Source organism: Zeus faber, assembly GCF_960531495.2.
Source record: "Zeus faber genome assembly, chromosome: 12".
NCBI lineage: Eukaryota > Metazoa > Chordata > Actinopteri > Zeiformes > Zeidae > Zeus > Zeus faber.
Window position 1 is genome coordinate 12,592,312 of NC_137196.1, and position 12,453 is coordinate 12,604,764.

Sequence of the window (12,453 nt, forward strand, 5' to 3'; positions counted from 1 at the left end):
TACATTAGGCCTACACAATATGTCAACGCATTAGCCTCAAAAAACATTGAAACCATTGACTGAAATTGTTCTAACGTGAATAGAGTGGCGTCGGCCCACAACTTTAATTTAGCCTTCATTGCCTCAAATAGTTTGAGTGTATGTAAGTCGGGTGAACTCGGGGAACCATGAACACGGCAACGTCATGGAGACGTTTCTGGGACGCGTCTGACGCGCTCCGAATGCTTCCGCGTGCCGCGAGCCGCTGGTGTGCTGTAACCCGACGCCCTGCACCCTAACGTGGCAGACATGACTCGGTGACTCAGACATGCCAGGAACTGCACAGGCAACTGAGACAACCGAGACGTCCCCCGGCAGGTGGAGAGCCTTTACTTAGAGCGGCACGGATGCCGTAATATGTTGGATGTGCCAAAAACGCCGTACGCGTTGAAATGTTTAACGATCTGACTAGTAACCCAAACGTCACTTGATGCCGCTTTACGGGAAACGCTTGAACCCCCGCCCGGATCCTTATAAATGAGACAAGGACAGGGCTGGAGGAAACTTGTGAGGCAGTCGGCAAAAGTGGTCTTGAAAAGCACTGCCACCGACACATCTCTGGAAAACAAAACAAACAAACAAAGAAAATAATAATAATAATAGAAGCCTAAAGGATATCGACGGACCTATACAATGGGACAGCGTGGCTCTAAATCATCCATGGAAGCCCGGAAGATCTTCAAACCTATTTCATTTTGTGAGAAAATGAATGAATGGAGACCTGAAGGCTCAGCTCCCTGCATCCAGGAGACGGTGAACGATCCACGTCCCACAAGACTGAGCGAATGGGACAGCAGGCCTACGAGGTCCCACTCCCGGTATCCAGGCTGCTGTGACGCCGGAGGCCTGGTCTACCTGATGGACGACCCAACGGGCGGCGTGTGGGTCAAGCCCAGGGACACAAAGTGGAGAAGATCTTGAAGACCAGAAGGGCCGATGGTCTCCTTCTCGAAGAAGACTTGAGAGGTGTGCCGCAGCCGGACGCGAACGTCCTTCCCTCGAGCCCCGGGCCCCTGAGGTCACTGAGATGCAACCCCCGGCCGATCCGACGCAAAGCCACCGGCGCCAAGGTGGACCCACACCTGGATGAGTTGGTCCGGCTGATTTATTTAAAGCTCTCGGTTTTGAACGTGGAGTGAGAGAGAAGGAGAGAGGAACCATGAGAGGAACCAGGCGTGTCTGCTGTGTCATGCCGTCTGGCTCTCAGGAAGAAGTTGATGTTGATGTTGACGCCGGCGAGAACGCGATGATGCTTGAGATGGATAAATGCTAAATAAGGCAGTGAAAACACTGCCAGCGATAATAAAAATAAAATAGTCTCTAGTCACAACAACAATGACTATTTAAAAAAAAAAGTGTTCTGTGTTTTCAACTTTATCTCCACTCACTGTTGTTTTTCTAAGGGAAGTGTGAAATGTGGGGAAGGTTTCATGGTCCTGGGTGTAGTTTCTGAAGTTTCTGTTAAGGTGGTTTTCCCATGTAAACATTTAGACATTTAAACATATCTCCTTTATGGTATGGCTTTATTTACCATGTGTCTACTTGTAGGCCTATTTATTTATTTATGTATTTATTTATTTATTTATTTATTTATTTATCCCTATTTATGGGCTACATGATTTTGTTGTTCATGCTCATTTCAATCTATTTTTAATTCCCAACTTGATTGTACTTTTACTTTTCTTTATTGTGTTATTCAATTTTCAGTTCCCCAACAGATTTTCCAGTGATAAAGAGCAGAATTGATGGCAAATGTTCTAATGCCTGAAACTCAACATGTCTTGTGAAAAGAGTTCAACTAAATGTATAGACTGGATGGAGCGTAAATGTGATTCATCACAGTCGCATACCCATCACACGGAATGCACTTTTACAATCAAGATATGACTCACAGATATTAATATTAGTGTGAGATTAGAGTGCTATTAGAGTGCCCCCCAACAGAGCAAACAGGACTATATAAGCATACCCTTTGTAAGGGTTGGTACATGTTACATGTTATAAGCTTTAAAACTCAAATAAATCCTAATTATCTGACCTATAGACATTCACACCAAAATCATGGATCTAAAATTAATATTTAGTAATTGAGACACTGATTGTGCAATGTGTTTAATCATTGGCATCAAGGGTATAACTTTGGGTCAAACATCAGTGGTTGAGGTTGACGGCCCACCCTCTGAAGGAAATGTTAGTTTCTGGTTTGGCATCGCATTGATTGACTTTATAATTAAAGCACCACGTTTGTAACACATCATTGCGCTGCTCTAAAATTTTCATTTTTGTAAGGATTCGTCATTCCCAGAAGATATTTAAAGAAGCCCTGCACTTGCGTACTTCATCCCTATTATCCTATGATAGTAACAGAAATGCAGCACTAATAGCGGGTTATCGCCTCAAAGCTTTCCACCGCACTTACTCCTCTTTTGCACCCTTGTGTATCCATATAAAAACTGTCTCAAAGCTTTAAAGATAAAGAGTTCGTATTGGTCGGTTTTGATTATCGGAGCTGTAACATCCCCCCACTGGAATCCACACCCTTGCCTCACACGGGCTAAACTTTGGCCCATGTTTTTTATTATCCACCAGAGCAAGGTTTATAGTCTTTACTGTGTCACATCTTATCTAGTAACCCCGGGCAACGCACTGAGTAAACAGTCCCGGACCAAAGTGAAATGACTGTGCATGAGCGCCACGGTTCTTCCTTGTGTGTGTCAGACACTTTTCCGGCGCCATGGGCCATCCGGCGTCAAAGCACTCCGAGGTCCGAGTACTGCTCCTGGGCCTGGACAACGCCGGCAAGTCGACCCTCCTCTACAAGCTGAAACACAACGTGTGCGTGGGCACTACGCCCACCATAGGGTTCAACGTGGAGATGATCGCGGCGAGGAAGGGCGGGAAGAACGTGGCCCTGACCGTGTGGGACGTCGGAGGCCAGCGGCGGATGCGTCCCCACTGGAGGAGTTTCCACCACGACGCAGCGGCGGTGGCGTTTGTCGTGGACAGCTCGGACACCGGGCGCCTGGACGAGTCCCGCCGAGAGTTGGAGCGGACGCTTAGGAGCAAGCACCTCCAGGGCCGTCCCGTGGTGGTGCTCGCCAACAAGCAGGACGTGAGCGGCTCCTTGACCGTCACCGAACTGACGGAGCGCCTCGACTTGGCGGAGATGTGCTCCGGCCGGGATTGGTTCGTTCAGCCCTGCTCGGCCTCCACTGGCTTCGGCCTGGAGGAGGGCTTCAAGAGGGTGGCCCGCCTGCTCAGGCTCCCGTCTGAACCCGAGTCGGTGAAAGAGAACATCAGAGACACGGTACACTACCTCAAGGCCAAGTCAACCCGGCGTGCATGATGACACTACTGATTCAACTGTCAACTGGCAAGATTTAAGATACTTTATTGGCACTGTAGCAATACATTTAAAGTATGAAATATCTGTGGGGTTTTTTTTATGTCTATGCTTAAACAAGGCAACACTCGGTGTAGGTGTAACCATTTCTAAACGTCACCACATTAAAGTCATGATCCGAAAAATGATTTTGTGGAAAAAGTCCCATATTTGATATTTATCTTGATATTTATTTTGTTTCATATTTATTCAGCTGTGTCTTCATCAGAATCAGGCTATTTAATGGATTGTATGCTGTTCCTATTGCTGGAGGCGGGGTCCGCCTTTCCTGGCAAGCAAGCACTGATCGCCCACACACAGAAAGTGAAAGGCGGACATTTATGGTCAGTTTATGGTCAATTAACTGTTGATATGGATAAACGTTCACAAAAATGATAGGAGCAAAATATGAAGAAAAAAAATTGACTCGATCAGAAGACGGGGAAGAGTGGACAGGAGTAAACTCGGACGTTGGTTGCCGTTTCAAATGGAATTCTGGGACTTGTAACGTAATCCATCCGACACAGACCTCATGGATTTCCACTTTAATATGCTCCACATCTCAAGGAAAATTCAGTTCATTTTGGGGCAGAAGTTATATCTATCTATATCTATCTAGATCTATCTATATCTATTGAGATATCCTAGACATAATATCAGCGAGATACTGGACAGTCCTGAGTTGTTATTCATTGCAATAAGAAAAAACGGAGCATACATAACTCCAGTAGTTTCAGGACGATCCCGGTGTCGCCTCTGTGCCTCGGACCCGGTCCGGTGTCTCCAACCTGCTGATCCTCGTGTCCCTCAAAGCCTCCTCGTAGGTCGGGAGCTGTTTGCAGGTGCACTCTTCGTAGGAGGGCAGCGAAGGAGACGCGGATGGACCCACGGGGCTGCAGGCGTCCACCAGCTGCTCCCTGGAGGCTGTGGTCGGCACGGACACGTGGCCACCATGCTGGGTGCCGGCGAGCCCCCCGGACCTGGCGCAGAACAGCCTGCGGATGAGGTAGCCCACGGTGAAGAGGAGAATGAGGATGAAGACTCCGGCGAGCTTGCGCGTTATCGTGGCCATGGTGTAGTAAGTGCCGTGTGAGAACTGCCTGCAGCAGGTGACGGTGCTGTTCCTCTGGGCGCAGCAGACGTGGTCCTGCCGACAGAGGTGGGGTCCGCATCTTCGGATGGCGTGGACGGCGGTGCCCACAAAAAGCCACGCCAGGGCGGAGGCCAGGGTGTGGAATTTGAAGAAGAATCTCATGTTGGAAGACAGGACAAAGGGTGTCAGTAAAACGTCCAGGTCACCCTCCAAGGGCGGTGGTCAGCGTCCCAATGAGACATCCATGACGGAAAGCGGATTGCAGTCCGTCGTTAGTGTGTGCATCTAATAGGTTCAAGATTCAAGAGGTTTTATATGCAGGACCGAGGCTGCAGCCGCACCATGGACAAAATGCCGTAAACAAATAACGTAAGATGAAGAATTCATCTCCCTCGTCCCACTCTCCTGAGCCTATGAGGCACTTAATGGAAGCATTAAGGCTCTCTGATCGAACGCGCCATGCCCGACGTAATGGCTCGTTCCATGAGCTGCATCATTTGGTTATCAAGGTAAACAGGGGCGTCCAGGAAATGGCGCCGCTGCGCATGAAATCCTTCGAAAACGAACGATGTGAGAGCAAAGGAGTCGTCTGGCCACAGGAAAAGGCCGAATGGTGGTTTCGGCAAAGCTCGAAAACGAAACAAGGTCGAGCTCCCAAAGATGCACTCATCCCGCTTAGAGCCGACGCTGGCCTTGCGCCCGAACCGCACTAACGCCAGATTGCAATCAGGTTTTCGGGAAAGGAACTCGCGTGATTCATTTAGTTCAGCGAGTCATGTCAAATTGATGAAAAGCACTGGTTTAAGACCCAAGTGAAAACAGGATTCGCATTCGTCTTACATAGTTAACGTTAAGTTATTTCATGACTTCCAATTCAGCAGTGAAACCTTCGTCGAGATAAAACGTACAATTTAAATGCTCTGTAAATACAGTTTTTCCTATCAGATTGGAGGGATTTGAACCCCAAGCAAGTTAATTCAGATTTTAAAACATGATGCACTCATACTGCAATTATATAGGGGCTGAAATTTACTGAAATTTAACTCTTATACATCATTTGATTTGGGCGGTCATTCGGCACAGCGCTCAGAACATAGCAATGCGTTTTCCAATACACTCAAACCATATTTTAATAAATTGTCACTTCAATTACAGCCCATAATCAGTCATTGCAGTTGCTTGGCAAGATTGAGTCAAATTTAAACAGGACCGCCCAAGGCGAACTCAGTGGATGCAACGGGCAACATTAATATTTTACATGGCATCATACCATAATCAATATTGTGAGGAGTGCATTTATGATCATGTATAAAGTGCTCATTAGTAGCTCCCCATCCACCACGCTTCCTGTTGCCGTCAGACTGAGGATGCCGACTAGAAAACAAAAGCGGATTTATTTATTTATAATCGGGGAGTCAAAATGCTTATGCCTCAGCCAGCTGTGTTTGTGTACAGTCAAACAATACAAAGGTCGACACTAAACTCCACCCCATGAAGGTTTAAGCATTTATTACCAAAGCTGCAAATAAGAAAAAACACAGTTTGTTGTAAAATGATTTAATTCCAAAGAAAACAAAACAGTCCAGTCCGTTGATCTCGATCGAACACCGTGAGCAGCTACGTCAATATGGTGACAGTTGTAGTCACAGGGAAGTCTGATTGGGTCAGCTTTTTGGAGTCAGCCTATGCTCTGTTGCGGTACGAGTCTTATGGTGGAGGGGTTTCATGGAAACCGTTTCCTTTGAGGGAACGGAGGGTAGGATGATCAGAGGCCCCGACTGGACGTCCTTGGTCAACTCTGGTGGGGGGAAAACAAAATAACTGACCTTAAAAAGGGATCTTATGGCGGGATTTAAATGCGTAGATATCAGACCAAGAACTTTAGAACTAGTACACCCACTCGCTCGAGGGACGGCTCCTCTCTTCATCACGCTGGCATAAGAGGATGGAGGCGAGGGTTTGCTGTGCTGGGTCTGGTGGGCACCAGCACCTGGAGGGGAGTAGGAATAACTGTCCGGGTCGGGTCGGTTCCAGGCAGCGTTGCCCCGCGGACTCTGGGCGGCATGCGGTGAAGGTGCTGCGAGCTCGGGCTCCATCCCCTGCGACGTGTTGCAGCTTCTACACGCCTGGTCATTCCCGTCCACCGAAATCCACCTGGTTGACGACACGACCATATAAAGGTAAAACCGACTTCCATTATAGTGAAAGTACAAGACTCAAGTGTTGATGAATCAGGTCGAATCTTAGAAATAAACAAGTCTGGCCATGTGAGATGGTAAAAATGACATTTGTACACATCAATACAGAGAGTCAACAGGTCATATCAATTTTACACATCCTGTCATCTAATCTAACTAAAGGAAGGAATATGACCGTCCAGCCGATCTACCTCACACTTGGTGGGTGTATGGCTGGAGACCCAAGGACGTGCAGTGTAGAATTTGGTGCAATTTGAACACGCGACACCTATAATAATAAACTTTCAATAAACAGCGAACACCAAGAGAGCGGGGCGTGGCTTCAGGGCTCTGCCACTGAGTCACTTACGTCCGCAGTGCAGCCCGTTCTGAACTAAAACTGGAAAAGTTTAAGGGGTGACATTACATTGAGCTCAATACTAACTCTTGTGTTGATAACTGAAAGTTTAAATGGATGCTACACAAAATTGGCTCAAAGGAATTTGGAAAAACTTTTCAGCTCAAGGAAAAAAAAATCTGAAAGTCCCAGTTTGGACAAATGCACTTGCTCTACTAAAAGTACTGATAACTTGAAAAATACATGTCACAACTACCCAAAATTGTGGCGCTCAAAAAACAACTTCAGCAAGATACTCGTGTTGAAACAGGTATTTACACTAACATAACAGAGGAAGTTATAATTAATCTCACAGAGAATGTATTTTCGGTTTTAAAACAGGCCGTCCACACACACGCAGTGTATGACTTCAGCGCTGCAGATAAGTAGCTCCAATCTCACACCTGTCGTTAATGAAAGAGCAAGCTCTGCCGTGGGAGTTTGCCGCCAGCTTGACCGGGACGGCTCTCATCTGACACGTGATGTAGATCTGTGGAGTTAAATCAACGACCTAAGTCCCACAAGCATCACAATTATAATAAACAAAAACACTGACAGAGGGGGGACTGGAACTGACCAGACTGGTGGACTCCTGGTAGAACCTGAAGGCCTCCAGCCAAAAGCGCAGCTTGTGCTCCTGGACTCTGGGTAGGAAACGGGACCTGGAGGCGGTCATGTAGGCGTCCACTAGGCACCTGGCGGGGAGGACACACAATATGGATGACAGACATCATTTTAAGGCCAAAGCCGGCTCCGGCGGGAAGCCACGGCACCAGTTTCCAGGAGCTCACCCGTGACGGTCGATAAAGTCATATCTGAGGGCAGTGTCTGTTTCCGGCGTCACCGTGGCGACGCAATGGTCGACAAAGATCCGCAGGGGCAAGTGCTGGCCCATGACGACAGAGGCTTCCAGATGGATGGGATCGCCCAGGAAGTAGACACCTGATCCCCTCTCGAACTGCCAGTCGTCTACAAGAAAGGAAAGAATTGACACCGGGGGTGGATAAATGACACTTGATGTTTTTGTTCGCTTTTGGAAAGCAAAGAAAGACTACAATACCCGTCATAAGCTGCAGGTTAAAGTCTATTTGATCCTCAGCAGCAGCCTTGGAGTTGAAAGGACTCCAAGCGGGTTGCACGGCAGAACCATCGACAAAATACCTCCTGAAAAAGGGCATGATTTATTCTTTTTTTATTTTTAATAAAAAAAACTTGTATTTTTTTTATAGGCCTTCTTGACATAGATAATTATAACAGAAATGATGGGATCTATGGGAAAGGGTAAATTATTCATGTGCAGAATGTAGCTCGCCAAGTGCAACCTCACTTTTCATAATGACACTCCACTGGAAAAGTCGCTGCATCCAGTCTCAGCACACCATCAGGGGAAGGTTCGGGGTTGTAGACCAGCACGTTAGAATAGATGAGGTGCTCATTTGTGGACTGGGACAAAACAATAAGCACCAAAAAAAAAAAAGGTACAAAGGCCAAGAAAACAAAGATTTGATATTAACCGCATTTCCTGAACAGGGAAGAATCACATCAACATATATTACTTATTTTATTGTCAGTTTTATTTATTTCCTCCTCTTTAACTTGGGTTAGCCTGTTAATTGCGTGTTCCTGATTGAGATACATTTCACATTGTTATTTGAGGTATAAAAAACAGATTCCTTGATATGTAACATTTTTCTTCTTGACCTTTTCATATTTGTGTTTCTAATTTTTTATCTTTTCATTATAAAATGATTTTCCTCTTTAAAAATTGTGAAATCAGTATGCATTTATATGTGTGTTTTGTACACTTGTCTGATTGAGATACATTGCGCATTGGAACCAAACCCATCAGACCATGATCGACTTACCGACAGCTGAGTCCCACAGCTCATCAAACCGGCCTGGAGGCTGAACTCCTCCTCCGCGGACCGCACCGCGCCGCACTCCCCCGTCCTCGACGGACCCGGGCCCAGGTGGAGGTACCTGGGGTCCACGTGGAGGCCCGTGTCTAACAGGTCGGCCCGCGCCACCACCTCCATCCAGCCCGGGTGGCATCGCACGGCGACGGCCCGGCGCGGCGCGGGGGCCGGCGCGGGCGGCTCTGTGGCCCTGGGTGGGATCTTGTGGACCGTGAATCGGGTGGGGATGAGGGAGTCCCTCCGGGGGCCCTGGCGGTAGGGAGGCTGGCTCTCCGCGACCGCGGAGACCGCGAGTAAAGCTGCGATGATCCGCCACAGCGTGTCTAGCTGAGGGTCCATGGCTGCCGCTGGGTTCTGAGATCGAACTTTGCGGGGATAGTGTTTCTGCACCTGAGTGGAAGCGACGCCACACACGTGGAGCGCGTTAATAATCACCACGGCGCGAACGAGCCACGGACAGGTGCGCCGCTGCGCCCCCTAGTGGCGGAGCTCCGTAGCACAATTCAAGAAATGGAAGGAAATCCACAAATTTGTTTTCTATTATTTCTTAATATCTATTTGTGGTCCATTCGTGGGTTTCGTCATGATTATGAGTGAATTGTGATCCAGAATTCCTTCCGTTCAGAGATACATATTCCTTCGGACGGACTACGCCGTCATATAACTAGACGGAAAATCCTGACAACAAACACAAAAAGAAATTCGAAATAAATTAACGAAAGGGAAAAAAAAAAAAAAGAGGAAAACAGAACAAAATAGTTGCCCCCATTGTTGTTTTTTTTGTTCTTCTGTTTTCTTCTTTTTTACAGGTTGGGGCTAAAGCAGTGGTGGAGCTGTGGAACCAGTCGGCCTACTCAAACCTTTTACTTTAGTGAAAGTACAAATACCCTGACACTGAGTTACTCTTGAAAAGGTGAAAGTACCGCATTGTCATCTCTACTTGAACACAAGTATATGAATACTTGCTCTTCAATGCACTGAAAGTATTAAAAGTAAAAGTACTTTCTGGTATAACAGAGCCTCGATGACTGCATGAAGTGCATACTGTTTTCTGCAGATGGGTGTTCAGCTGCTCATGCATTTCCTAAAAGTGCCATAGGTGGTGTCATAGTTATAGTTAAGAGTTCAATAGTTGCTAGTTAATCGGTCGCTAGTTTCCTCTTGTCAACATAAATCATGTACGATAGAGCCTCCTTGAGCAGGCCACGAAGCAGCAATCCCTCCTTCCACCACTAAGTGGCAGCAAAAGCGCCGAAAAACTTTTAAACTTAATTGTTTCAAACAGCAAATTTATTCAGTTTGATCAGACTTTATTTTTGGCCTGGTGAATTCGGTCCGCCTATTATTTTTAATTCATGTTGATATTTATCTTAAAATGGCACAATGCAAAACACTTTCTTTTAAATTTCTTGAAACGTTATTACTTCCATGACACTAATTCTCAGTGAATATATACTGTATATACATATATATATAAACACACACACACACAAACACCCATAACAACCCGACCTTTTCTTTTTAGGAATAAAACAAATTGACTCCTCCCCGTCCTTTCTGTAACGTGTGGTTTGGTATGCCTCATGAAGTTGGGAGTGGTTTCATGAAGTTGGTTTCCCAGGACTTTCTCACCTCAGCTCAACTGATACTGCTGAGGTGAGTAAGGCGGAAAGCTCCACCCTGCATTGGGAACCTAAAGCCTGCAGAGTGAACTATATGTTTCACTACACGTTTCATGGTTTACCAACAAGTGCATCCATCTTCAACTGGCTTTCTGTGAAATAGAGCATGGAATAACTGCCATTGATAAACTGCAAAGATGCATGTGTTGACAAATAACAAATGCCAGTAATCAGTTCTCTACTGGAGCTCACATTTGAGTTTTTAGTTCTTTGCTGACTTACTGGAAGTGCACTGCAGGCCACCATAAAAATTCCATTGTGGCCATAATGTCAGCTGCGAAGTAATTTGGACCCAAGTCCAACAAACCCAATATCTGCTTCCTAAAGTCGAACTAAAGCGACTATTAGTTGTTTAAAGAGGAAAATAAAATCAATGTTTCAGACCATGAATTAGATGACCATAGATCTGCACCACATTTGCATGTGCATTTTATAATTCGACGAAAGTCCTAAATATATCTTGGGTAACATCGCTGCAAGACAACCAAAGAAATCACAATAAAAGATCATATTTTGGAATAAATGTATAGAGAAGTTGCGTATGCCAAAAAGTTTTTATTGACCAATCCCAGACACAATAAAATAAATATGATGAATGAATAAATATGATTGAAAGTATCATGACATAGTCGATAATGATACATCATAAAATAAAATAAATAGGATTATTTCTCTATAAATAGACAACATTAAAACATCATCGCGATGTAAGGATAACGATCGTAAGGTTAATAAATTAACAATTCAATATTATATAAATATCCAATAACATTAAGTAGCAAAATCGTCCAATTTGTCCAATTTGGATTTGGTTATAGCAGAAAATGTCAGGGTGTAGTTGACTCTTTTTCTCCATCTAATCGACTCTATTCGTTGTGTTCCCCAGAGCTGATGTATCCCATAACCCTGTTGATGGTGATGGCGCGCGCCTGGAATCCCCGCAGAGCCTTGCAGAGCTGGAGGCGCTGCTCGAAGCTCGGAGCATCCAGTGAGTCCTGGGGGTTGAAACAAGAAGAATGAACAAAATAAATCAAAAGATAGATTCAGCCACGACAGTTTTACAGCACTCACATCATGTTTGGTCTGATTTAATTTATTTGAACAAGTGACATTTTACAAATCGATGGTCGGGTCAGTCTGGAATCATTCAAATGTGAAAAACCAAACGTGAGGCATTCTCTTACCGTCTTCACGGGTGTAGACTTGGATGAAGAACTTGGAAAGCAGCTCTGTCGAAGCAGGGGGAAAAAAGATGAGCGGACCCTGTCAACCCAGCAACTATTTTGCAGAGATAATTTGTCCATTCACCGACTACAGGCATCGGATTTGACTTTTAAATTGAAAAACCAACAGAGGTAAAGAATAGCTACACCTTACAGCACAATGCCTGCGACTCGATAGAGTTACATTGAACTACTTTGGGGGGGGGGGGGGGGATCCTGTTAAAAAATCATAACAATGTTTTTTTTCCACCCTATATGAGTATGAAACAACATGGATTTGTCGTCCTACCTCCAGGAGTTGCTGGAGATTCTCCTGAACGGAGGCAAGGTCTTTGTTTGGGTCCGGATGAGCAGCGAGAAGGTTTGTGTAGTGAAGCAAATCGTTCTCGATGTTGTTCAGACATGCTTCCTAGAAAGAAAGAAAAGAAAAACAATTCACAAAATCAAAAACACATTTATTGAGCTGTTTATTGGATCTTTCATTGACTGAACACCAAACGCATACCTGATCAAAAGCAGATTTTGTGATTCCAGAGCACGTTGA

At 45.5% G+C, this 12,453-nt stretch overlaps 2 protein-coding genes across 2 annotated transcripts; one reads left to right on the forward strand and one right to left on the reverse strand.

Moving 5' to 3' along the window:
* Window positions 1-534: 534 nt before the first annotated feature.
* Window positions 535-3,467, forward strand: arl14 (ADP-ribosylation factor-like 14). The gene has a single exon (XM_080010686.1). The coding sequence runs from the start codon at window positions 2,774-2,776 to the stop codon at window positions 3,383-3,385; it is 612 nt and encodes a 203-aa protein (XP_079866812.1). The 5' UTR covers window positions 535-2,773; the 3' UTR covers window positions 3,386-3,467.
* Window positions 3,468-6,619: 3,152 nt separating this feature from the next.
* Window positions 6,620-9,343, reverse strand: LOC307238359 (zona pellucida sperm-binding protein 3-like; the record flags this gene model as incomplete). The annotated part of the gene is made up of 6 exons (XM_080011292.1): window positions 6,620-6,668; window positions 7,666-7,783; window positions 7,880-8,057; window positions 8,149-8,252; window positions 8,416-8,531; window positions 8,954-9,343. 6 exons carry the CDS (start codon window positions 9,341-9,343, stop codon window positions 6,645-6,647), a joined length of 930 nt encoding a protein of 309 aa, XP_079867418.1. The 3' UTR covers window positions 6,620-6,644.
* Window positions 9,344-12,453: the final 3,110 nt, after the last annotated feature.